Source organism: Pristiophorus japonicus, chromosome 5, assembly GCF_044704955.1.
Source record: "Pristiophorus japonicus isolate sPriJap1 chromosome 5, sPriJap1.hap1, whole genome shotgun sequence".
Lineage (NCBI taxonomy): Eukaryota > Metazoa > Chordata > Chondrichthyes > Pristiophoridae > Pristiophorus > Pristiophorus japonicus.
In genome coordinates, this window is record NC_091981.1 from 250,556,277 (window position 1) to 250,583,509 (window position 27,233).

The 27,233-nt window shown below is 44.5% G+C and overlaps 1 protein-coding gene across 3 annotated transcripts in view; it reads right to left on the reverse strand.

Moving 5' to 3' along the window:
* Positions 1-27,233, reverse strand: part of nrp1a (neuropilin 1a) — a 180,153-nt gene that overhangs the window by 85,088 nt on the left and 67,832 nt on the right. For all 3 annotated transcript variants that reach the window (XM_070881542.1, XM_070881543.1, XM_070881541.1), the window contains exon 5: positions 24,191-24,418. In XM_070881542.1, the coding sequence (XP_070737643.1) occupies positions 24,191-24,418 (228 nt within the window). The remainder of the gene's footprint in view (positions 1-24,190; positions 24,419-27,233) is intronic.

Sequence of the window (27,233 nt, forward strand, 5' to 3'; positions counted from 1 at the left end):
GGTTTTATTACACTCTTGGGCTACATCAGACAAGATTTCTTCAGGCAATCTGTAGCACTGATTATCTGCAACTTTTATCAAAGGACTGTGTATGCACAATGCTGGGAATATTACCATAATCATCAGATTTGTTTCCATCTTAAAATAACTATGCTTGTCTTGCTGTTTTTCGGTTCTGCTGATTGGGATGATTCTTATTATCAGTTTATTTCCATCATTTAGTGACTTCATACCATATATTTCTGTTTAATTTCTCCTCAATCACTACATTCACATACACAACTAGTGACGTGCAATTATATTAAAATATCAGCATGTGTCAATATATTGTAACATCCCTAGCTTTGTATGAGAAGATAACAATACCATAATCCTGTCAGCTACCAGTGAAACCCATTCATTGTTGCTCCATTGCAAAACACCAAACAGTTTCAACAACTTCCTTTAACATAAAAAGCATTCCAAGGCAATTTACAGAGGGGGGTGAAACAAACAGATGCAAGGGAATAAAGGATTGGATACAGAGCTACAGTCGGAGGATCAGAAGAGGTGACTGCAAGATGATTGAAATGTCTAGGTTTTGGTTTGGTGGCTGCCCCTTTAAAATGCAGGTATTATGCAGAGGGAATTTAACTGACAACTCTAGCCACAGTCTTGTACCAAATCTATCCTGACACAATATTGATAAGTTTATCTTTATAGATTGTCATAACAGGTTACAGAGGAAGCCGAACACACAATTCTCACACGTGTACAGACTTTGCGCTTAGCTCAGTTTGCATTTGACTGACAGTTCCTTTATGAATGTGAATGGCTGGCCATTCTTATATCCTGGAAGTATTGTTTTCAGTGATATTTAAAGGGGCTGATTCTGGGTAAATCTAATCACTGGTGAAAAATCCAATGCGAGAGACTGATTTTGAAATCTCAGATGAGCAAAGAAGCTGTTTGAAAATCTCAAAAGAGATTGGTTGATATTCCTGAAAGACAGGAGAAACTCTGTGGGAGCGAAAGGACTGGAGCCCACTGGTGCACTTCCAGCACACCTCCAGCAGGAGGGCAGCAAAAAGGACCCAAAGATCTTCTGGGTCCAGGATCTGCTGGGTCATGACTGATGTGTCACGAATGGGAGCTTTCCGTTCACCTTTAAAGTGTCCATTGGCCTTTAACAGCAGTGAGCTAGGAGAGAGAAAACCCTTCTAGGGTTGTCCTCCTGATGCCAATTTTAATAACCCTTGCTGGAATGCGATCATGTGTAGACTTCAGGCGGGTTTGGCTAGGCTACAATGCCTGTCACGGTGACACTCGAGGTTCACATGCAAGAAATGGTTACTTAGGCAGGGTATCGGATGACCTGTGGAACCGTACCTCAGCATGAATCACTGCCTTCAGGAGAGCTGGGAGGAAGTGGGGGAGCCTTTCGCTCAAGGCTATAATGGCCTCACTGCAGATTGTACACCTCGTCCTGTGCTTCTTCCTAGTCAGTATGCCTTGAGCACCAGTCTACACACCAGGTCTGGTTTTAATTCCGATACGTGTTGAATAATATGCCCCGCATTATCAAGTTAAGAGAGTGCAATTAGGAGTGACAGTTTTAACCCACTGTCAGAGAGTGCATGGTGTCAATCTAAGACACCACCGTGGCCCTCAGCTCATGTGTCTCAGGCACTCCTCAGGGGTCCCATAAACCAGTCCCAAAAACTATAAATTAGAAATCAACAATAAAAAATGTGGATTTGAAAGTATTACCGAGGAAGCTATCCCCTGCAATAAGTGTCAGCACAATTAGACATATGTAATGATGCAAATCCCAGAAAGTGTTCTGGACTAGCAGTGGCCCATAAAAGATGCATCTAAGCTTTTATTACCCAGGAAGCTGTGTTATGGAAAAAGAGAATATAGAAAGAAGACGCAACGAGAAAGTTTATTCCAATCCCCTTTTACACTGGCACTAGAGACAGCTTCATAAATCCACCCTTTAATTGCCAGTATAGACTCAATGGCCCTGGAATCGCTGGGATCCCAAGATAGCACTAGAAGTGCAGCAAGCCAGATATTTCAACCACTGACTCATTTGGCTACTGACGCCATCATGAATACTGGGGATAGGGTCATCATAGTAGGAACATGGGAACAGGAGTAGGCCACTCAGCCTCTCGAGCCTGTTCCACCATTCACTTAGATCATGGCTAATCTGCATCTTATCTCCATCTCCGTATCCCTTAATACTCTGGCTTAATGTTTGCAATGGGTGTCCCTCGGCTCTACAAGTGCCTGTCCCGTGCGTCCAGTGGAACAGTAGAATGGTGAGCGGAGCAAGATGCTTTTAACAGACCGAAGAAGAAATGAACGACATTTTTTTCATTCTCTGAATGAAAACTAGGGTTTGCACTTGGAAGTAAGCGATTCTCTCGTTTGCGCTGCAACATTTTTGGGGCCGTTGGAAGTCACGTATTAGAGCCTAGGATTGCCTTTAGCAGGCGTGGAATAAAAATGGCTTCCTGGGTGGAATTCCCAGGATAGCCCAGGAACAGCTCCAGATAAGCTGCACCTCCTCCATTAGGATTTCATGGAGGAAACTGTGCAGATTTATACTCCGCTCCCTATCCCTCGCCTTTGTTGTCCCCTCCCCCTACATCAAGAATTGCGGTCTCGCTGGATCTGTCATCCAAACTGCCTTTCGACTGATACTGGCACAGAGAAACTTTCACTTCTGGGCTGGGCTTCATACAGGATGCTACTCAGAAGCAGTACATTATAAACTGTCAGCTGTTCTACTATTAAAATAATGCAAGTCAGCTGGGATTTGGGGTATTTAACTGGACATTTCATATTCTACAGCTGCCTGTTCAAGTAAAGGAAAATCCAGTCACTGGCAATTTTATACATTGCTTGTTTGCTGATATTTTCAAAATAAATCAATGTGCAAATACCAAATGTTAGTTATGATTTCTATGAAGCATTTCCCTCTAGATCTATTAAGTCTGGCGCAAGTTTTTATTCCGAAATTGTTGCCAACATTTTTTTTAATAGCTTTTTTGCAATTACTTTTTCACATGGTTCTCATCCCGCCCAATCTGAAACACATTTACTACAAAGGCTTCTTTTTGAACCTTGTCAAATCTTAGGGTATTCTCGGCCCTGGCTTGTATTCTGCAAAAAGACTCCTTTCACATAAGAGTACATGCCCTCGAACATGCACGGTAAGAGCAATATTAGCAGGAATGTTTCTGAATGGGTAAAAGGCTTCAGCCACTAAAATGATAGTAACATTACAATGTTTTGGGCAGGAGAGGAGTAAAGGAGAAGATAGATCTATCTTTCCTACCCTCCCTAACCACCCATCAATTTTCTAAGCCTTGAGTCTGGAAATAATAGCTCCATATCCCCGACGAGAGAAGGTACAAAAATGGTTTAAAAGGATGATTCCAGAACTGAGACATTATAATGGTCAAGAAAGAGTGAGCAGGTTGGGGCTCTTATCTCTAGCAAAGGGAATGTTGAGAGCCACTCTAATAAAGGTCTTTAAAATTATGAAGGAGTTTGATAGCACAGACATAATAAAAAATGTTTCCATGTGGGGGAATCCAAAACTAGGGGTCATAAATGTAAGATAGTCACTAATAAATTCAATAAGAATTATTTGCCCAGAGAGTGGTTAGAATGTCCAACTTGCTGCCACATGGAGTGGTTAAGGTGAATAGTATAGATGGATATGGTAGATAAGTAGATGAGGGAGAAAAGAATTGAAGGATTTGCTGATAGGGTTAGATGAAGTAGGGAGGGAGGTGGCTCGTGTGAAGCATAATCACCGACATAGACCTGTTGGGCCAAATGGCCTGTTTCTGTGCTGTAAATATGATGTAATTCTATGTATGTATTTTAATAGAAGTGATTTATATGGGGTGGGGGTCAAGCCTTTTTCAGGGATGGGAAATGTCAACTTTGCATCCGTGGTTGCCCTCCCCACCCCCTTTAGAACAAATTTATGGCATTTCCTGGCCCCCATCTAACTCACTCCTCGCCCAATAAAAAACAAATTGTACCTCTTCCAGCCTCACACCCAGACGTAACTCATCACCATCCCTCGCCCTCAACTGAAAACCTCTGTAACATTCCTCCCTGCTACAAAAGAAGTAAAATACTCTCCCCCACCCCATGGTGGTGGGATTGGGCCCAGGCGCAGTGCAGTGCCCCCCGGCCCTCTAGCTGAGAATAAAATTGGCCCTGATCCAGTGGCACTCAATCCTTGCCCCCCTCTCATCCCTTTCCCCATCTCTCTCGTCTCTCCCTTCTCCCTCCACTGGGAAGAAATGGCCCCTAGCCCCAGTGCCATGCACCCCTTCATTGCCATCTGTTTCTCCATCTCCTCCACTGTCTCCTCCTGCCTGACTCTTGCCTCGTCCTCTCTCTCCTCTTCCTCTCTCCACCTACTGCCCCTCCCTTCTCCCTCTCTCCTTGTCTCCTCACTTACCTGGATCCAGTTATCCCATCACTGTCTAACCTGCTTGGCCTGAATACTGGACCTGGTCTTAACTCCAGCAAGCAACACAATGGGAAATCAACTAATGATATATAAAATTTGGTGTTATTGAAAAACTAATTGTAAGTACCTGCAGTACCTTTTACTCCTGTAGGTGGCAGATGTGGGGAGACAGAGAGCAACAGCAACACAAAGATTTCAGAGGCAGCTAAATCAGAGACCACTTTCTCCGAATTACCCGTCCTATTATGGCAAAGAGGTCCTGGCCCAGTGCAATTCCACCCTCTCATGATGGTCTGCGGCGGTTTTAGGCTATAATGTTTTGAAGTTTTTTTCATTAACTCACTTGTATTGATTATTGACAATCTATTCATATCCTGTAACAGCTTAATCTGAGAGCGGAGAATCTCTTCCTTTATCAGTTTTGCCTTTATTTTCCCCCGTTCTTTAATTTTAGCCAAGAAGTATGGGCTGTTCCCCACTAAATTCAACAAGCGGAGGAAAATATAATCCTAAGATTTTTGTTACAGGAAATCATCATCATCATCATCATAGGCATCATAGGCATAACTAAAAGGAAAATAACCATAATACTACCACAGCCCAATCATTTTATGGGACGAAGATGGGGAATCCCGAGGGGATCTAGCTTATATCAGTGGCTCTTACATTGGTTCCTTGGATCATCACAGCATTGGACGGATGTAATCAGAGAAGAACTAGGAGTGCATAGAGCAGGCTATGGATTTATACTGGACTGCAGGCTGGTTAGGGGTCGGGGGAATCCACTTGCATTGGTTTCCATATGGCTTTCACCCTGTGCTGCACACAGCTCTCAAGACTAAACCTAAAGGTTTTGGGGTGCAGGTGAAAGTTTACGTTTATCCAGGATATGCAGTTCAGCTGCAAAACCTGCACAAGGGTAAATGGGAGACTCACTGGAACATAGGAACAAGAGTAGGCCATTCAGCCCCTCAAGCCTGTTCCACCATTCAATGAGATCATGGCTGATCTGCGACCTAACTCCATATACCCGCCTTTGGCCCATATCTCTTAATTCCTTTGGTTAACAAAAAGCTATCTATCTCCGATTTAAAATTAATTGATTTAGCATCAATTGCCATTTGCAAAAGAGAGTTCCAAACTTCTACCATTCTTTGTGTGTAGAAGTGTTTCCTAATTTCACTCCTGAAAGGTCTGGCTGTAATTTTTAGACTATGCCCCCTAGTCCTAGAATCCCCAACCAGCAGAAATAGTTTCTCTCTATCTACCCTATCTGTTCCTCTTAATATCCTGAAAACCTGGATCAGATTACCCCTAACTTTCTAAATTCTAGGGAATACAACCCTAATTTGTGTAATCTCTCCTCGTAACCTAACCCTTGAAGTCCGGGTATCATTCTGGTAAACCTCGTTGCACTCCCTCCTTCCTAAGGTGTGGTGCCCAGAATTGCTCGCAATACTCTAGGTGTGGTCTAACCAGAGTTTTGTGGAGCTGCAGCATAACTTCTACCCCTTACTGAGCCATATGTCTCTCGAAAGAGGAGTGAGAGAAAGCTGTCAAGTGCCATCCATCATCCTATTTGATGTCTCCATCACAGTGATGTGTTGAATAGAAACAGAAGGGAAATTTGGTGTGTCTGATCCAGATATTTCTGAAACAATTGTTTACAGAAAATGAGGATCATTTTAACTTTTGGCGACATTGTAAGACAGGCGATATTGGGTGGGACACCACTTATACACACTGCCAATTTTCCTTTGCATTGACGTCGATGGCTTGACTTGATGGCCCAGAAATTCCGGCCTCCCGGGACCGTACAGAGTGTCTATGGACCCGGGAAGGCATCGCAAAAGCCATTTTTCAGCACACAGTGCATGCGCTGAAAACCAGCTTTTCTGATCTGTCAAGCTCCAGCTCCTCCGTATCTCGGTAACGAGGATATTTGCAAGGGCAGATTGCGGGATTTACCCATATCTTGCCCAGCAAATGTCCTCAAAACTCTTGCGCCTGACAAAAGCAGGCACATAGCCTACTTTTACAGGTGTAAGAGTCTTAAAACACTCTTAAAACATAAAAAATAAAACTAAAAATACATATTTTTATTTTTTTAAATCCTGCCAGCTACATTAAATTTATTTTAAACCATAATTAAAATAATTTTTTTTTAAACTCGGAAATTTTTTTTTCTCTAACATATTTATTAACTTTAATTTCAATTAATTTTAATTATGTGAAGTGTGCTTTTTATTTTTTATTTGGTGTTATTGTGTTTGTTTTTTTTCCCTCAATTAATAGCAATGAGAACTCATAGATACGGAGTTCCCATTGCTATTAATTGAGAATACTGTACCTGATTGGCTGAGCAGTCACATGTGGACAGGTTGGATGCAGGAAGAATGTTCCCAATGTTGGGGAAGTCCAGAACCAGGGGTCACAGTCTAAGGATAAGGGGTAAGCCATTTAGGACCGAGATGAGGAGAAACTTCTTCACCCAGAGAGTGGTGAACCTGTGGAATTCTCTACCACAGAAAGTAGTTGAGGCCAATTCACTAAATATATTCAAAAGGGAGTTAGATGAAGTCCTTACTACTAGGGGGATCAAGGGGTATGGCGAGAAAGCAGGAAGGGAGTACTGAAGTTTCATGTTCAGCCATGAACTCACTGAATGGCGGTGCAGGCTAGAAGGGCTGAATGGCCTGCTCCTGCACCTATTTTCTATGTTTCTATGTTTCTATGTGACTGCATCTTCTACGTGGGAACCTCGAGGACGGGAGTGCGCTTTGCAGCGCGGGAAGAGAAGTCCTCCCCGCCGGAATCGCAGGCTCCTTCTGGACCACTAGGTAAATTCATAGCAATGTTTTAGGTCGGAGGCAATAAATTTCAGCCCCAATATCTTTCATATATCCACACATGTTTGACACCCTGCTGACTATTAAAATACGAATGAGATTCTGAAGAAAAAAATGGTAAAAGAATTAACCGTCGTTTTCACAATATAAAATGTTTATTTTATTTATGGAATTATTAAATGAACCTGCCCCGGCCAAGCATAACAAAGCTTAAGTTTGAAAGAAGAATATGGACAAGACAGCTGAACGAGAAGATGTGATGCATTTTATCACCTCAATCAGCTCTCATATCACAAGGAAAAACGGTAATTATTAATGACTGGAAAGTGTAATTATAATGAAGAAATGATTACTGATGAGCTACAGAATGTAGCCTCTGGTTCTTTGCATGTCTCTAATAATAAAAGCTTCTCTACTGTACATTTGGCTAATCTTCAAGTCTGTTGAAAAACAGCAGCGTTTAACCTTGAAAGACTTGTATGGTACTTAACCTTCTTAGAACTTTTGAAGTCTTTTCATTCCAGCTACATTGAAAGATTTTTAATGATTTTCTGTGCTATTCCATTGAGCATTGTGCACTTACCACACTGAGAGGCAGCATTCAATGGGAGACACCCTCTCGTACCTGGTTAACATCAGCTTTGGAGTGGCTGGTTTTAAAGTTACCGGCCTGGGTAAAGCCCTGTGGCAGGAGGGGAATAATTAAAGTTTGTTGTAGTCCATGGCACGAGGAGACATACCTGGAATTTCCTTGGGGGTTTCTCCTGATCAGCCATTGAAACATCAGCATATGATCAGCGGAAACCCGCATCTATCTGGCGATTCAGCCGATCCGCCGAAATTACAGAGGCCAATTGGGAGAGACCTGAGGAACTTCCTGGAGTCTCTCTGAGGTCTACATGTGTTTAGCATTACAACAAATGTTGTCAAAATGATATCTCGAGTAAATTCACTGATCTCATGCTCTCAAATGAAGATTCAGCACGACAGTATTGTAGCCCAAACTTGACCCACTCACCCCCTCCCCCATGGCTCCCCTCCAAGAACACAGAATCAGTGAATTTACCCTTATATCTATTACTGTAATGAGTTTCTAACAGCCATTTTATATTCTGTGGGGTTGCTTTTAACCCTGAGCAGGTTTGGGGTGAGCGAGACGCATCCCTGGCCTATGTTTCAGGCCCAGGGTATTCTAACTCCTGGGCCTTATTTAAAAGCTGCTAGTCGACTTCCGAAGGGGGTGAAGAGCAGCTGCCAGCAGGAGAAGATCGGGCAGGTAAGGACCACCCGCCAGCTTGCAGGTAAGTGGCCGGAGAGGGGGGTTTCTGGAGGGTCTCACAGTGGGGATGGATGTGGAGATTGTGGCAGGGGAGCCTGCGACTTTCCTTGTGGGGCCTGTTTGTCCAGGCCCCACAAAGAAAATCTTTCCACTTACCTAGCTGTGGCGGGGGGGGTGCTCTTTGACCTTCCTATTAGCTGCCGACCTGCTTTATCTCAGCGGAGAAACGGTGACAGCTTTCCTACTTCTGCCTCAGTTAAAATGCCATCGGGGTCCTATTGACATCATAGGAACCCAACTAGCATTTATGCACGAGGCTCCTGCCCGAGTCCATGTGGGGGTGGAGGGGGGGGAAGAGTGGGAGGAGGTGGGCGCACATCAACTGCCAAAACCAGTAGCGTTAACTGTTCACCCACTTTGTTCCCACCAAGCGGGAAGAGTTTAAATCCTTCTCCCCCCCACCACCCCACCACACACACACACCCTGTTTTGAAAGTGAGATGTTAAACTAAGTGATTGGGGTGAACGTCAAAGATCCCATGGTATTATTTAAAGAAGAGCATTGAGTTTTCCCAGTGTCCTAGTTAATACTAGTCCCTGAACCAATACCACTTAAAGCAAATTAATTGGCCTATTTTTACTTCCGACATGCACAACATTGCATTAACTATATTAAACTTCACTCATCACTGATTGGCCCAAGTTCAAATCCTGTCACGCTCTCCTTGTAAATTCTGAGTTGGCTCCTCTGTGCCCCCTACCCTCAGTTTGCTGCTTGTGAAATTAATTACTTTGCTTTGAGACTGTGATTACAAATCATTTATATATAGCAGGAATAGGAGGGGATCCAGCATGGGCCCTCGGGGCATCTCGACTTCCTTCCCATTAACCAGTTATGAATTCATGTCTGTGTCCTGCCCTTGCTACCTACTGAGCTTAGTTTGTAAAGCAGTCTCCCATGCTGTAATTTATCGAAAACCTTCTAGAGGTTAAGGTACAGAATATCATATGCCTTCCCTCTGTCAGGTTGGGATGTCACGTCCTCAAAAAATGTCTCTGAGGTTGGTCAGGCAATATCTAGTCCTTCTAAAGCCATGTTAACTATCATAATAGGATATATACATAAGGTATTTTCTATTTTATTTCAGATTACTGGTTCCAGTAATGTTCAATTGTCAAGGTTAGGCTATGAATCTTTAGATTATGTAATTGGACAGACATTCAGCTAAAGAAATTTAACACTGACAAATGTAAAATATTAGACATGGGTTGAAACCATATAAATATACAATGACTGGAATTAAACTAACACAAGCAGACTTAAAAAAACACCTGGAAGTATAATAGTGTGTCAGCTTGGCACAGTGGTAACATAGCTTGCCGCCTAACTCAGAAGGTTGTGGATTAAAACTTCACTCTAGGATTGGAGTACAAACACTTCAGTGCAGCACTGAGAGACTGCAGCATTGCCGGAGGGGCCATTTTTCAGATGAGGCAATAAACTGAGGCCATCATCAGTCTGTTCAGGTGGATGTAAAATATTTCATGACAGTATTCAAAGAAGAGCAGAGGAGCTTCTTGGCCACCATTTATCCCACATCCCGTGCCACTGAAACAGCTTAACAGGCCATTTGTCTCATTGTGGGACCTTGCGAAGTGCGAATTGGCTGCCATGTTTGTCAACAGGGCAACAATGACTACATTTCACAAGTAATTAATGTGCTATGAAACACTTTGGGAGCTCATTAGCACATGAAGGTGCTATATAAATGCATCTTTTTCTCTGACTCTGCTTCATTTTTCCTTTATTTCCTCCCTAACTTTCTAGTCCTCTTTTGTATTTTATGTCCTCACTTCCCTTCTCCCCCTACTTCACTTTCTTCTTGCCTTGTGAACCTCATCATTTTTCATTCTTATATCCAGATCGCCTTGCAGTGGAACACTGCCACATGGAGAGGGTGCCTCAGGATCGGGAAAGAACCTCTGAGAAGAGGTGCAATTTATCTGACCGCAAGTTCACTTTGGCCCCAGACATTGAATGGCAGATTCTGCAAGCTGAGAGGAACCTCAGAAGAAATTGGGAGGAAATCTTTCCTCCTTACAGCCAATATGCTAAAATCGAATCATGGCAAAATATTCTGTTACAACATACATCAATTAATACCAGCCTTTTGTCAATGTCCTCGACCTGCTAGCAATTATCATCCACTCTGTTCCTATATTAATTTTCCAGTATTGCTGCCTTGGTAACCAAAATATACACGTCGTTTTTTTGAGATGAAGTAATGCTGCCATAAATTGAGTTTTAAATAAACCAGTCACAAAGCTACAGTTTTTGTGCTTTGCAATGATGTGAAGTTGGAACCGATGCGTGATTGGATGTATGAATTACGAAGACCAGTCCTGCTTGCCCGCCTGCTGGACAACTGCCTGAAACCACTTTAGAAAAGTTGCGTAACTGCTAAATGGCGATCAGTTGAAATCGGAGTAAGTGAATGGCTTGCTTTATAAATGCAACAGTCGCTACTAAACTTTTCATTTCGTCCCGAAACCAATTTTAATCCTCACCAACATTTCTTTGTCTATTAAAGTTCATTGATGTTTGGAGAGCTCTCACAGGAGATGCAGCCAGTATCATGGTCCAACTCCAACAGCTGCTTTCATTTCAATTTTTACAAAACTTTTGTGCCTCGGCCAAGTGAGCCTATACAAGATGAACCAAGTATTTTCACTGGAAGCAGTTTTGCTGATAACTAAAACAAGGTTTTTATTGTAACCTTTTTCAACATGCAGGGAAATAATGTCACGTGTCTAACAGTGTCTTGTTACTTGACCGTGATACATAGCAATATCATTTCCCTACATACGTTCATCGCAAAGAATATCAAAGGAAGTAACTTCAACAATGCTGGACGTGTTTATTATGCATGCACTTAAAAGGCATGTCAAAAATGCATTTGGTGCTTGAAAACAGGATCTATCCTGGCGGTTTTGGCAGGCAACCTGCAAAATAAAACGACCTTGCATCCTTCAAAGTAAGGTCATCCAAATAACTTTAAAATCATAGTTTTATCAAAAATTCAAATCCTGCGTTCACAAAAATAGCTAACACTTCCCCCTCATCAATTTTCAAAGAAATGTTTTTTTTGTCTGAGACAGAAAGGGCAAACAATGTCATGCCACTGCTGCAAGTTTTCTTCGATAAATAAAGCTGAGCGGTGAAAAAAAACAGCGTTGCTGTGCACGGTACAGTGTCACTGTTTAGTAATATCTTGTTGTGCTTGGGCATGCTACATATTTTTTGATAAATGATTTCAAGGCTGTTGGAATGAGAAGGTACACGTGACAACTCGAATTATTAGGATCTCATCCTTTCCTAAAGCAAGCTATCCATTTTGAACAGCCTAGGAAACATAGGTTAAAGTGAAGGCTGAGACAGGGTACAGATCAAAATAAGTTCAAGCATCCATGGCCAAGTCACTGTTTAATATAATCAAGTGATACACAAGTGTTGATTGTTCATGTTAGCTAAAGTCCCCTCTGCCCACTCAGCTACAATGTTTTGGATACTGTGGTGTCGGTTTCATTCTGTGTTCTGACTTATTGCATCGTGTTTGCTTCTAATTTACAAATTTAGATTATCACTTCTTTGTATATTGCTGATGCCATATATCATTCTTGAATAGATAAATATCAACATGTTGCAATACAGCACAGGGTCATGCCAACGTTTTATAAAATGTGATAAAAAAACGTCTCTTTAACCTGCCCCAAATAGGGAAAACTTCAGTCTTTTATATGGTTTTAAACTAACCAGAGTTAAGGTTGGAAGCTGCCTTCTCTTGCCCAACTTCAAAATGGACCCCCGGAGGAACATTGGTTGCAGGCACACACCAGGTTTGACCCTCAATTAGTCAAGATGCTGAAGTTTTGTCCTAAGCGCTGATCAAATTATACTTGGGTCAAAGAATTTGAGGCCTGGGCGAGTGTAAGCATCTGCTCGTCCAGTCCATTTTGTGAACAGAATAGTCAATGAGGGTTCGATTCTGGCAGGTACCTGGTGCATATGGAGTTGTATGCCAATAAACATTCGTGCCTTGAGGAGAGGTGGGAGAAAATGCAGGGATATGCTTTCCAAAGTATAGAAGCCTAATTGTGTAAGACTAAAATAACTGAAACGTAATTAATTTTGCACCAAATGAAGTGCATCTAAAGGACACATGTGTTACGCAGCCCCCTTATACATTGGAGTGAACAATATATTCAGATAAGTGAATTAGATGAACCAGCTGTCCTACCCAGAGCCCTGAATATGGCCTATAATGGATTGAAAACATGCTCTGCAACATTAATTAATGCATTCACATAAAAGTCCTTTGCCATTTATTTTAAAATTAATTAATTATACAAAGTACAGACTACCAGGTCTGCGCGGGTTAACAGCAAATGAAAAGCAATAAAATACAATAAGAATATATTAACAGGGACAAGCCATTAGAAGACACTAACCTACCTCACTTGCACTAATCAATTGTGGTCAAGATGACAACCTTCTGTGCATCCCATAAAACCTATTGCTGCTGTAAATTTAGATCCATTTTAAAAGCAGGAGCCATGGGCATTGACTTTTGTGCCAATGACATGGTGGTAACTGGAGCGCGTTATTTCAGACATTAGATCATACCTCACAATGTGGAGTGAAGGACCTCACATGATCCAAATTGGAAAGTCCTGATCGAATATTCACGAACGATATGAAATTGCCAATTCGCAGCACAGATGTTTGCTTGTCAGTTTGATGTTGCTATAGCTCTGTTTTCTAACCTAGCGGCAATGGTGATCAGCTTCCTCCAGTGTTTCCGCACTCTCTTTTTGAAAATCATGAAATATTCCTACTGCAAGTAGGTTTATTCCACTGTTAAAACTGCAGAAAGACTAAATTATTGGTAATTATTTCAGTGATGTCCAGCCATTCAAAGTGCTCTCACCACTTGTACTACAGATTTTGATACACCTAAATGGTCTGCTTATAATTTGCTAAAATGTCACTATTGTATTATATTAAAATCTCATTAAAAACAAAGCTTCACTATAGTCACCATAGTTATCAGGTAAATATTAGGGTAACACCTGTGCCATACTGAGTAATGGAGCTGTAAGTTAGGTATGTAAATACCACACAACAAGGCAAAACATCAAGATATCATGGCAAAATATATACACAAGTGTTATTACAGAATTACATTTTTAACTTCTTTATTATATCCAATTGATGACAGTTTTAAAAAAGAAAATACTCTCAACCAACTGGACTGTAATATCAAGCTATTACCAATGCATTTCAATACAGCAAAGCAACAGGGGCCCTTCACCGCACATTATAAGATATGCTCTACTGCCTGAAATACCTCACTCCAGGGGCTCTCGCTTTCACTGAGCAACATTAGAAGACAATAGAACATAAAACTATGACCGTTGCTCCTGATTTTAAAATGAAGTCTAAATTTACAGCAGCATTAGGCTTTCTCAGATGCACAAGGAGCTGTCAGCCTGCTCATAATTGATTATTGCAAGTGATGTAGGTTAACCTCTTTTAATGGCTTGTCTTGTGTCGATCTATTTTTATTGCATTTTGTAGCTTTCCTGTGGTTTTAAACCATACCGCCCATATAACCTGTACTCCGTGACACCACTTTTGTTTTAATTGAAGCAAGCTTTGCAGAAAATTTCGGCAACTGTTTTCAATGGTGACTATTTGCATAACTGGTGCTTCCGTGACAAGGTGGGGAGTTTGCATTAACAAACACATGAAATCGTGAAAGAACAGGGCCAAGTAAACAAAGAGAAGTTATTATTCAACCCACCTCACTCTCCCTGCTGCTTAACTCTTGGTTCTGAGCTGTGCACAACCATTTTATCTCCCATCTGCGGAGGGGGCAATTGTCCTGAATACATTTGTGAAATCTACTGCTGGATGGTAAAGACCGATATCAGGAAGTATTTTTTTTTACACAGAGGGTAATCGACAGGCAAAAACAGTTGCCAAGAAGGGTCGGTCATGTCTGGACTTACTTAAGAAAGTCCTCTTCATCCCAATGTTGTGCTTCAGAAATAAATGTGTTGAAGCCAACAGGGTTTATTCACTCTGCCTATGCACTCGCCCACTCACTGTCACCAATGAATACACTCAAGCACAGAGAAGATGTGCCAAATTCTAATGGAACTCAATTTACATGCGGTTCAGTTATTGTGGTATCTCTTCGAATTCCCTTTCTCTAGATGTGCAACAGGAGCATTATCACCAGGCCACTGTCCTGGAACTCCAAAAGCACCAGCTCAGATATACCCATCCCGAGGGGTTTGTCCACTGACAGCGACAGCATTGGGTCAGTCACAAAGTACAGATGAGCAGGAGGTGATGGAGGCTGAGGAGAAGCAGGAGCCTTCCCATCCAAAGTGCCAGTGTGAGTCATTCCAGAGCTAAGGGATACAGACCTCAGCGGGCTGGCTTTAAAGAAGAAGGATGCTTTGTGAGCACAGAAGCATGATACAGTTGGTGGACAATCAGCTAAAAGGTGTTTGAAGACTCTGTGCAAGAATAATAGATTCATTCAATGCAATACAGTGCACCCTGGAATGTGCGGGAACTCCAAAGACACTGCAGTGGAGACCCCATAGGCATAGGCCTTGGTCTCCATTATCCAACCGGCTCCCTGCTCTGGTTTTCAGATGCTGGTAGATCAAATTAAAAGAATCCCGGCCAAGGGTGTCACTTATCTCATCTGTGCTTTTGGGACAGCTGTCATGTAAATTAGTGGGCATGGTGAGACTGGGCCCAGCAGCAAGGGCATGGCTGGAGCTTGCACAGAGGAAAAGACTGCCCCACACCTGCAACCGCCCAGCGACCCCCTTCATTGCTCTACATGTGCCAGAAAATGGGCACTGCCAGACTGCCCTGGCAGCAGTGGGTACAACGCGGCCTATAGCTGGGTCACCTCAAGACCCAGCTCAAGGAGGCAGTGGGCCACTTCAGCCTCAAGGATCTTCAACCGACACTCAAAAAACAGTCATGTCACTGACCTCAGCCACTGCAGGAAGCACGCAGGTGGAGTGGCAGATTAGGTTCGAGAGCGCATAAATTATGATGTTTCCAGAAAAGGGAAGCAGAATGATACATGACAGTCAGTTCACACGCACAAAACATTTACAGAGAGAATAAATACTTGGCACCACTTAAGTGGTTCTGTGTCCAAAAATGTTCTTACTGTTGTCTCATATAATGGCTCATCAGAAGAAAGGAAGGAGATGAATAGGTGTTGAGATGCAGCACTGGCAAATATTAGATAGCGTGCGTCAGAAGACTGATGACTATTTATTCACTGGGGAGAATGAAGGACATTATGAATCTATGGAAGAAAGCCTGGTAGCTATGTGATGTGCCCTGTGAGAATTTAGAAGGATCCCACAGGTTATCAAATGGAATAGGGGACTATGGGCTCAAAATTGGCCCAACCCATTTTTCGGCACACTCACCAGAGATGCGGCAACTTTGTGGGCTGAAAAGGGCGCCGATAAAATGTCCCCTGATTCTGGCCGCTGTGTTACCTCTCCCGGGGCTTGGCGTGGCATGGCCAGTTGACTAGGGGACGGTGCTAGGGCCCTGCGCCAGAAATAGTGCCGGCAGCTCTGCACATGCGCGTTGGAGTGTGCACACATGCGCAGTAGCTCCTGCCCCCAGCCTCTGCGTCCCACCCCTATCCAGGGCTGAATGGCCTCCCGCACAGGCCGGCCCGCTGCCTTCCTGGGCTAGAAGGCCACAACAAGCAGGTTGGTGCAGGGCCCAAGCCAGGGCAGCGGGGACAGGAGGGGCGCGGGGAGGGGGGAAGTTTTGATTGGAATGGGGGGGGGCAGGGGGGGAGTTTTGATCCTGGGTGGGCGGACGGGGAGTGGGGAGAGTTTTTTCTCGGGGGGGGGAGGAGTTTTGATCGGCGGGGGGGCGGGGCAGAGTAATGATCCGGGGGGAGAAGTTCTGATCCCGGGGGCGTGGAGTTTTGATCCTGTGCGGGGGGGGCGGGGGGGGGGTGGTGCGGGGAGAGTTTTGATCTGGTGGGGGGGGGGGTGTTTGATCCGGTGGGTGGGGGTTGGGTTTGATCTGTGTGGGAGGGGGGGGGGGGGGGGAGTTTTGATCTGGTGGGGTGGGGGAGAATTTTGATCCCGGGGGGGGTGGGGGGAATTCCGAACTGCAGGGTGGGTTTGATTACCGACCCCATGAGGGTAGGGGGTAGGTGGATCCAATCCTGTGGGCGGTCCAATCCCCGACCTCTTTGGAAAATCTGATCCCCAGACGTGTCTGATCTCTGACCCCAGGTGCTGTTCTGCTCCTGGAGGGTCTGATCCCTGACCCCGGGAGGGAGGGTTGTTTGTAAGGGGCGGGCTGATGATGGGTGAGCTTAGACAGCTGGGAGAACATAAGAATTATGAGCAGGAGGTACTTCTATTTTTTATTTGGATATTTTGAAAAATTATGTAAATATGTTTTGTATCTTTACTTCTTTTTTTGTAGTTTAAGATTCCATGAATGCTTCTGTTGTATAGTAAATTAACTTTGCGAAGTTTGTCATATGATGTCCTGTATAGCTGTTTGATCCTATTCACATCCTTTAGACAAGTCATTAAGTTCTGCTGGCATCCGATGTACCTACCTGCGCTGATTTCTTAACTCTCCACAAGGGTTTTCTGTGCGGCCACAAATGGCAACATAAGCTGGCCTAAGTTAGTTTGGAGTAACTATTAGCTGTCCAAAGTGGCCTAAATGTCCAATACGGGCGTAGGTGGCTGATAACGCCCTTTTTGAAAAGCTAAAAAAATCCTAACTAACTCACTTACACTCGCGTGAATTGAATGTGCAAAATGGGGATTTTTAAGATACACCAGAAAAATCAAGTTGCTCCAAATAAAATGGAGCAACTCCTGGCCAATTAATAGGAATGTATTAAGCCAAGAAGATTGAGTGTTAATTGGAGGTGAATAGTAGTACAGCAGTATTCAAGGGGAGAAATTGATCCGCGCGAGCCCATACTTGGCCAAAATGTGGAGGGGGAAGGGGACAATTTTGGATAACGATCTCTCGAGGCTGATCTCCCCCAGAATTGTGCCAAATCGGAAGCCAGTGACTTCCAAGTGTCCATGATGCCCGTTTGAAACAGGCGGTAGGCACCAAATGTGCAAATCAGAGTCTTAGAGCTTGTTTCAGGACCCTGCCCTAAATTTGTCATCAACTGGGGGAGTCTGCTCACTTCTTTCGAGTCCTTAAAGTGACTAATGGGGACTGTTAACAGAAAGCTCCTTTTTTATACTTTTAGTTTCTGTGGAGTCAGGAGGAGCAGGAGTGCTCCACAATAAGATTATGGGCTGCTGTTGGCTATTAGAGTTATACTATTGAGGCTGCCTTTCTGCAGGTCACATTGAGCCAGTCGCAAGGGATCACCACACATGCATGCTTGGACATGCATGGAGCTTTAAATATTAAAAGAGCAGGGAAGAGAATGTCCACTTTCTCCTAACATTAAAAAGAGTCTGGACAAAGTTTCAAAGGTTTAAGAAATCCAAAGGACTGTTTGGTTTTAGTGCATTTGGGACTCAGAGTGGAACCAGAGTCCTAAGTATTGCTCCCATTCGACGTGCGCCCAAAACCACTGTGCTAAAGAGAAAGCGGCACTATAACAAAAGTACAAATTGAGATGGATAATAAGCTTTTGGTTACTGATAACCTTTTTGGAGGGTAACAATTATTTTTTATGTGAACGAGAGAAACACTCAGGTCTTTTTTCTTTCCTTTATTTCACTTTCTGTCTCCTTACTTTGCCCTTCCACGTTACTGTTTCTTTCTCTATTGTTGTTTTTCTGTGTGAGTCTGTGCCCTCTGCTTTTCCCCATTTCATTTATCTCTGTGTAATAGCAGCTATTCAAAAAAGTAATAGATATTTATCAACATAATAAATGTTTGAAACATTCTGCCAGAGACGATAGTCGAGATAAGGCAGGGGGCATGCAAAATGCAGTGGGATATTAGAATAGGTGAACTAAAGAAGCCAGCTTTGATAGGCCGAATAACCTATCCTTGTCCTTATGTATCTCCTTATCTTACCTTATCTTAGCCCTCTCCATGTCCTTTCTGTATTTCTTTTCTCTTTTCATTGCTGTGTTCCTTTTGTGTTTGCGTCTAGTTCCACTCTGTATTCCAAAATCCTTTCTGCCTCTGTATCTTTCTCTTTCTAGATCTCGTTTCTCTTTTGCTTTTATTCTGCATGTCTCCTTTCTTTCTCTGCTAGTTCTTGGGGAGCAATTTGACTGTGACAGGACAGCTCCAGGAATGTTCCTCGGGCCAAGTCACTTATCAACTGCCGATGTCATTCATTACACTGTTCCCACCTCCGCCCCAGCAATAAAACATTAAATCACAGCGATGGAACAACAAAGAATATAATAGAATTGATGTAATCCGTTTGATGCCACAAAAAGCAACATAAAACATAGAAAGAGAAAGGGCCGTTCAACTCTTCAAGCCCAATCCCGTCACAGACCATGCACAATGTGTTCTATCATGGATTCTATCCAATCCATTTCATCTCCTGAGAAAAGACTCTGTAAAGGTCTTACTCACTCCAAAAGTAAATGAAAAGAACTACAGAATATCCATTCTACCTTACATCCTACATTATTCATCATTACTCTAAGACTGGTTGCCTTCCTTAGGATGAATTTCCACACTCTCAGATGCACAGAACCCTTTGTATCTCAGAGGGTTGCTTTCAGTCAGATCATTAAAAAAAATCTCTATTGCTTTCTATAAGTCAAATACACAGGGCAATATGATTTCCAAAAATGATTATTATTGCAACAGCAAACCCAAATGTGACAAAGACATATTTTCGATCCTTTCTATAATTGCTGGCTTGGAATGTATTAACAAGGCTGTAGATGTAGCTCTATTGAGGAGTTTAGATTACCTCATAAACTGTGAAAACAATCGCTCAGGCGATTTAAAAAGTCATCTCGATGCTGAGATTGTGTTACACACGTGTAAATCCATGATCTAAACCAGCTGTTAGTATGTACAATAAACGTAGTTTACTTTTGTGAAAATTTAATCAGGTTTCAGTGCTGTGAGGGGGTAATGTGAATAAGCTGCCTTTACAATGGGCGCATCATGTGACCAGCTGCTTCCAGTAACCATTTGTTAACATTTTCCCTTTCTCTACCTCCCTGCCTTTCGAACACACTCTCAAATCTTGTTAAGTGCAACACTATAGTGCTGTTGATGAAGAATTTTTACGTTGTGTCCAGTTAAACTGCTAATTTCGCATCGATGCAACAGTTTGGGGTCAAAATTGCCGCTTTCTGTGACACCCGTTAGGGGGCACAATACAGTTTTCGCCCGGAGGTGGTGGGTGGGGGAGGTGCCACCAGCTCCCGTGAAATTGTGCGTGAGCTAGCGGGTGCGCTGTCACGGTAGTGCTGCACCTGCCAGTAGCGCGCTGGGCTGCTGCGCAACTGACCCCTTAGCGCCGTGCGCTGCCCCCTTTCTGCCCCGCAACGGATATTGCCCTGCGCCCTGCGAGGCTGCCACGAATGGTGTTAGAACCAGGTCGACCTCCGCTCGCGGGCCGGATGTTAAAGGGGAGGTCGGGAGCGCCCCGCGCTGCCATCTTACCTGTTTGGCTGACTCACTGGTTGGCCCTTTCTTTACGTCTCTGGCGTGGTCCGGGCCGCCATCGTACAGCCTGGCGCTCCGTTTTGGGTGCCGGGCTGCGGCCTTGGCACCACGCCACCTTGGTGGCCTAGTGGAGGCCATCAGAGGCCCGGCAAAGTGCGCAGCGGACATCTCCTTTAAGCAAAGAGGAGAGGCATTGAACTGCCTCAGCGCTATGTGGAGCATCCGGGTAGCACTGCCGATCGCGCCCCAGTATCATCCTGGAACCCGCCCCATCAGGAGGCGTAGCGCGCGAGATTCTGCTCCACTTGCTGTGCGAGGCGGTAACTGTAATTGCGCGGCGGGGCTGGGACATCCGCGCCGGGCGCAGGAAGTCCCGTCCCGTGTCGGTTAATGCCCTCAATCAGGGTGCTTGGGACATTCTCCCCCTTTGGGTGCACATCAGTACAAAAATGGTAAGATACCTCAGGAGAAGGTAGAGGTCTGAGACCAGTCAGTCTGTTAACCAGGATGTGTAATATAAGAGACAGTAAAGAAAATGAAGGTCAAAATGGCTGTGTTTAGGAATGCCAATCAGGTAATATTTCCTGAATATATTTCCAGGGCAACCAGGATTTCAATAAACATGTGACACACTGTAGGAGATAAGCAATGCATCAAACATTCTGTAAAATTACCTTCCCAAAACTAATAATTTATTTTGGGTTCAGACAATGATTAAAATGCAAAATCCGATTGGCTCTCCAAACAAAACTAAATAGCAATTTTTCTCCCTACCAACAGTCCTTGGCCTTAACATCAGTGACACACGGTTTGAGCAGAGCTGTGTAACAAACTGGTTTGAAAGTCCTAATGCCAGCTGGTGGGAAACTTTTGACTTGGGAGGTGTCCCAGTCACAGTCAGACTGCCTTTGATTCTATTCCACACACAAGTCAAGTGAGTAATAATTTAGTAGACGACCAGGTCTAATGTTATCAAACACTGCCTTGTATTGCAGTTTAAATTACTTATTCAGCTCAATTTGAAGGCTAATTACCATCCTAAAGTATAGGCATATGTTTAAAAGATTTCTAAAGTATTATTTCTAACTCGTACAAGAAATAGATTATTTTGATGCTAATTGCTGCACATTCTGGCACTTTCAGATGAAGATACACAAATCTTCATTATTTAATAACTACAAATACTTGTTTGTAAGCAAAATAAATTATTTCACAGTTATTTTTAGAAAGACAATTTTACAAAATTGTTTGATTCATTTCTTATCTCCAACAATGGACCATATATTTATTAAAATTGCAGTAATCCTAGAAATGTCCACGAAATAAGTTCTGGAAAAATATATCTGATTGGCATCCCTGAATAATGGTACTCTGACCTTAATTTTCTCTGCTGCCTGCCAAAGTTACTGCTCTTTATCGTATAGTAATTTTAGACGATTAACACGTTCTCTGGTTGCGAGAATAGAAAGCAGAAAGTAGGGGTTGAATGAATGTTCCTCGGAGTGGCAGCTTGCAAGCAGTGGTGTGCCCCAGGGATTTATGCTGGGACCAATGTTCCCATTAAGCTGCACGGTCTGGAGGACCCACGCTGCTGCTCAGTGGCGTTTAAATAGGCAGCCCGTTAAAGGGGCCACGCATCCCTCCAAAAATTAGCGGGAACATTGCTGGGACGTCTTTTGTTTTCTATTGATACAAATGATTTGGACATAGGTACAAGAGGAAAGAAAGTTTGCTGATACCAAATTAAGGGGCATGGCAAACTGTGAGGAAGAATTCGGGAGACTACAGGGTGACCGAGATAGGCGACAGATGCAGGTCAGTGTAAAGAGATGTGCAGTCGTACATTTTGGGAAAAAGAATAGTGAAAGTATATCCTAAATGGCAAAATGCTCAACAGCGTGTGGAAACAGAGAAATCTAGGGGTGCAGGTGCAGAGATCGTTAAAAATGAGAGTGCAGATAGCAATGTCATAAAAAGGCATAATGGGATTCTGGATTTAATACATAGGGGCGTTAAATATAAAAGCACGGAGATGCTGAATGTGGCTAGGCCACTTTCAATTATAGTATGCGTTCCATTATAGCAAGGATATTAGAGCCATGGAAAGAATACAGTGAAGATTTACTAGAATGATACCAGGAATGAAAAGTTATAGTTATGGAAAAGGCTTGAAATATTGTAGCTTTCTTCTCTTGAACCGAGAAGGTTATGGGGGAAGGTGTTCAAAATAATGGAAGGTTTTGAGTGGGTAAATAGTTGAAAATTCTTTCCACTGGTTGGCGAATCGATAACAAAGATTTCCATGAGATGAACAAAAAGGGAAGTTAGAAGCAATTATTTCACACAGTGGATTATTAGAACATGAACAAATGGCTATTGAGGCAGAGATTCTAACATCATTTAAATGGCAATTGAATACATTCTTGAAAAGGAAGCATGTTGCAGAATATGGGGAAAGAACAGAGAAACGGAAGATTCGAGTAGAAAACTTCAGATGAAGAGTTAGCAGCAGCACAGGAGCGATGAGCTGAATTCTTGCTGAAATTTATATAATACATAAGACTCTAAATCCGTGTACCAGAGAGCCAAAAGGGAACTATTATATTAATGAACAGTCTGCATCTCATAACATTATCTCAAAACTCTCTAGTTTATCAATAATACCAAGATTAATGCCTTCCAAATTCGAATGACCATCCAAAAAGCCTTTCCCCTTCCTTACATTCTCACAGTGTTGAAATTAAGACTCATCACAGTTAGGGGCTGAATTTCTCTGGGGGTTCTCCTGCTTGTCCACCGGAACTCTGGTGGAAGAGGCGTGGAAACCTGTTCACGCTGGTTTCGGCGGTTTCCAAAGCTATGCCAGACAAGCGAGAGATTCTCCACAGAAAATCATCCCCACAGCCTCCTACTTTAACTCTTTCGCAGGGCCTCGAAACTATGAAACTATTTCACTGCCTCAGCTTTCCCTTTCTAGCATCTTCAGGTTTTAAAACCAAACATCACTACTACCTGATTCACCCCTTCCTTTTACTCTTTACTCTACATTCTTCCAACTCTGGTCTCTTGTGTATCTCCTACTTCCTTCGGCCCACCATTGCCGGCAGTACCTTCAGCCATCTAGGCCCTAAGCTCTGAAATTCCCTCCCCAAACCTCTTCACCTCCCCATCACTCTCCTCCTTTAAGACTCGACTTAAACCCACTTTTTGACCGTGTCTGGTGACCTGTTCTAATGTCTCCTTCTTTGGCTCGGTGTCAATGTTTGTCTGATTAAGCTCCTTTGCAGCGCCTTGGGATGTTTCACTACTTTAAAGGCGCGATATAAATGGAAGTTGGTGTTGTTGTTGCAACCTTGTTCATGTCCACAAGAAGTGCCTTGGCCTTTCAGTTGGGTTTCTCAATATCAAAAATACAGAACGATTTAGCGGCAATGGGCTTACTGCATTACGATGAAAAGCACAGTTGATTTTAACTACAGGTCATTTTTGTTGTTTTTTAAAAATTTCCATTCACTTAAACAGCCATTAAAATTCTGTGGAATTATATCAACTCTAGACAGTACCCAAAGGTCAAGCACAATAATGACTATTTGACATTTGTTTAAAAATGTTTGTTAGATTAAAGCGCTAACTTTTAAAATGTAATAAGTTTTCCAGTCTAGATGTTCCAGCAGATGATGAATGAACTCCGTAACATTCACTTTAATATCCTATGTGTTATTCTGTGTAAAAAAATTATAGCTTGTAGTATATAATGAAAATGAGTTACATACTGCAGTTTAATGACTTCAACTACTTCTCAAAGTAAAAACTGCTAGAAAACATACAATTTGGGGAAAAATGTACTGATCTCTTCTTACCTCCTGGAAAACCATCCCAGACTTCCAGTCTGTCAAACCGACATAGCATTCCCTCCCGTGGAGTACTATCTGGTTCCAGGTCAAAGCTTTCAAACTCCAAAAGGATCTCAGCCATTGCTGGTGCAAAGATCATGTAGGTGCATTCCAAATTATTTGGATATTTCTCAGGAAATCCAGGCGATTTTATCTCTGCACTTTGTGCAGTGAAATTTTTGGAACATTCTGGCCCTGAAATACAAAACATAGATCATTAATCAATAAAACAGCTTTAGGAACTGAATATTGGGCAGGTACAATACCACCAAAGACAAATGTCTACCCCATAATCTCCTCTGTCTGGCTCTGTTGGGGTCAACCCATGAAATGAGCCACCACATTGGCCCCAAGTTTCCACATGATTTGCTCCTGATTTTTAGGAGCAACTGGTGGAGAACGGAGTATCTTAGAAATCGCAATTCTCCACATTTAAGTTTTCTGCAGTTCTAGTCAGGTAGAACAGTTTCACTTTGGAACTGAATTTATTTTTCAAAAGGGGGCGTGTCTGGCCATTGACGCCTGATTTGAAAGTTTCCACAGTGAAAACGTACTCCAAACTAACTTAGAATGGAGCGTGAAGATTTTTGTAGGCTTGAAAAAACCTTGTCTACACATTAAAAAATCAGGCGCAGGTTACAAATTAGGCGTCCGGAACGAGGGGGGGGGGGGGGGGAGGGAAGTCATTACATTCTACAATAAATCCTTAGTTATACTTATACAAATATTATACAAATAATTCCAACCTGAATAAAAATTTATAAGCAAAGAAAAGATTAAATAAACCATGTTCCTACCTGTGTGAAAGTGCTTCAGGCAGGCCTTTCAGGCAGGGAGAAGGCTGCAGGAAGCCTCACAAGTTGAGGCAGCCATTCCCGACGGCAGGGGGGGAGGGGGAAAGGCAGTAAGGGCCCGACCGACGGCAGCAGCCGTTCCCGACGGCGGGGGGGGGGGGAAGGCAGTGAGGGCCCGACCAATGGCAGCAGCCGTTCCCGACGGCAGGGTGGGGGGAGGGGGAAAGCAGTGAGTGCCCGACCGACGGCAGCAGCCGTTCCCGACGGCGGAGGGGGGGAAGGCAGTGAGGGCCCGACCAATGGCAGCAGCCATTCCCGACGGCAGGGGGGGGGGGAGGGGGAAAGCAGTGAGGGCCCGACCGACGGCAGCAGCTGTTCCCGACGGCGGGGGGGGGGAGGGGGAAAGCAGTGAGTGCCCGGCCGACGGCAGCAGCCGTTCCCGACGGCGGGGGGGGGGAAGGCAGTGAGGGCCCGACCGATGGCAGCAGCCGTTCCCGACGGCGGGGGGGGGGGAGGGGGAAAGCAGTGAGTGCCCGGCCGACGGCAGCAGCCGTTCCCGACGGCGGGGGGTTGGAAAGGCAGTGGGGGCCCGACCAATGGCAGCAGCCGTTCCCGACGGCGGGGGGTGGGGGGGGGGGAAGGCAGTGAGGGCCCGACCAATGGCAGCAGCCGTTCCCGACGGCGGAGGGGAGGAAGGCAGTGAGTGCCCGACCGACGGCAGCAGCCATTCCCGACGGCGGGGGGTTGGAAAGGCAGTGAGGGCCCGACCGATGGCAGCGGGGGGGAGGCAGTGAGAAGGCTGCAGGAAGCCTCAGAAGTTGAGGCAGCCATTCCCGACAGCAGGGGGGGGGGGTGGGGGGAGGCCCCCCTGCCGTCGGTCGGGCCCGTCGGGAAACGGCTGCCTCAACTTCTGAGGCTTCCTGCAGCCTTCTCACTGCTGCAAGAAGCCTCAGTGCTGATCATGGAAGGGCAATGTGGTTTTATTAAAAAATGTTAAAAATTGAACAGCTGCAAAGAACGACAAAAATGGCCGAGTGCCAATGTTTCTTTCACACTGCGCGTGCGCGAACGCTCCAACGCGCACGCGCAGGGTTGCCGGCACGAAAAAAACTCATTTAAATGGTACCCGCCCCCTCCTACTTACAAAATCGGCGCGAGTGGTAGGCTCCGCCCCCTGGGCGCCGTGCCAAGCTGACATCGAGCTGCAAAGCGCTCGAGAATAGCGCGTTTTTTTTCAGGCGCCGTTTTCGGCACGAAAAACGGGCGCCCAGCTCGGAGGGGGGCCTGTTTTGCCGCATGTGGAAACTTGGGGCCATTGAGTGCACTGCAACAACTTTTGTGGCTCTCCCTACTACAGCAAAGCCCCACTCTCTTCACCAAAAACATCACCTAAGCACCTCTGGGATGGACATCAGTCAAAGCAAGTAAAGACTAAAGGGGCGAAGTTGGGAGTGGCAACCTTCGTGAGGCGACCTCATCTGGGGTTCCCGCCCCCGAGTGCAATGTCGGGCACTCCACTTCCTCTCGGGGCGGGCTCTGGGTCCCCACCCATGTGAAAGTCGGGGCATGGGCCCCATGAAAAATCACACGGAGGCCTGACCGGTAAGTCAGTCAAAAAGTCTAAATGGCGCCGCGCACCTCCCCTTTAAATTACGCCCCGTGAGCGGAGTATGGCCCGCTTTGCGACCCGCGAGGCTGGTGCTGACGTCACCTGCAGTGGCCTCGCGGGACACTGGCCAATTTCCGCCACGGGGCGAAAATGGGGTGCCGCGAACGGTGATGACATCATTGCCGGAGTCACGGCAGCCCGGGGCACTACCGATTTGGCGCCTCCACTAACTCCCACGCAATTTCATGGTGCCCCCGCCTGCCCTTCCCCCAGCTCCCTCCAGGACGAGAAATGGTTTGCGCCCTGTTAGCGCCCCCCCAGAGGCACTAACCCAGTCGCAAACCATGCAAATTTCTCCCCCTAAATTTAGAAAAGGAATGAGCGGTTTGGACTTTATCTCAAAGCTCTGCCCCAGTCGAGGCCCTGCAGAAGCTGCCATGTACAGCCAGGACATGATAGTGCCAGGTCCTGTCCTTATTTGCAACCCTTCCACTGCAGTCCCACCAGACATACAGCGGAAATGCTCTGCAAGGGCTGCGGATTAATCCGGTCCTGTGAACTCAAGTGACTATGGGAGTAACATCGGTTGTAGTAAATATGTATGTCA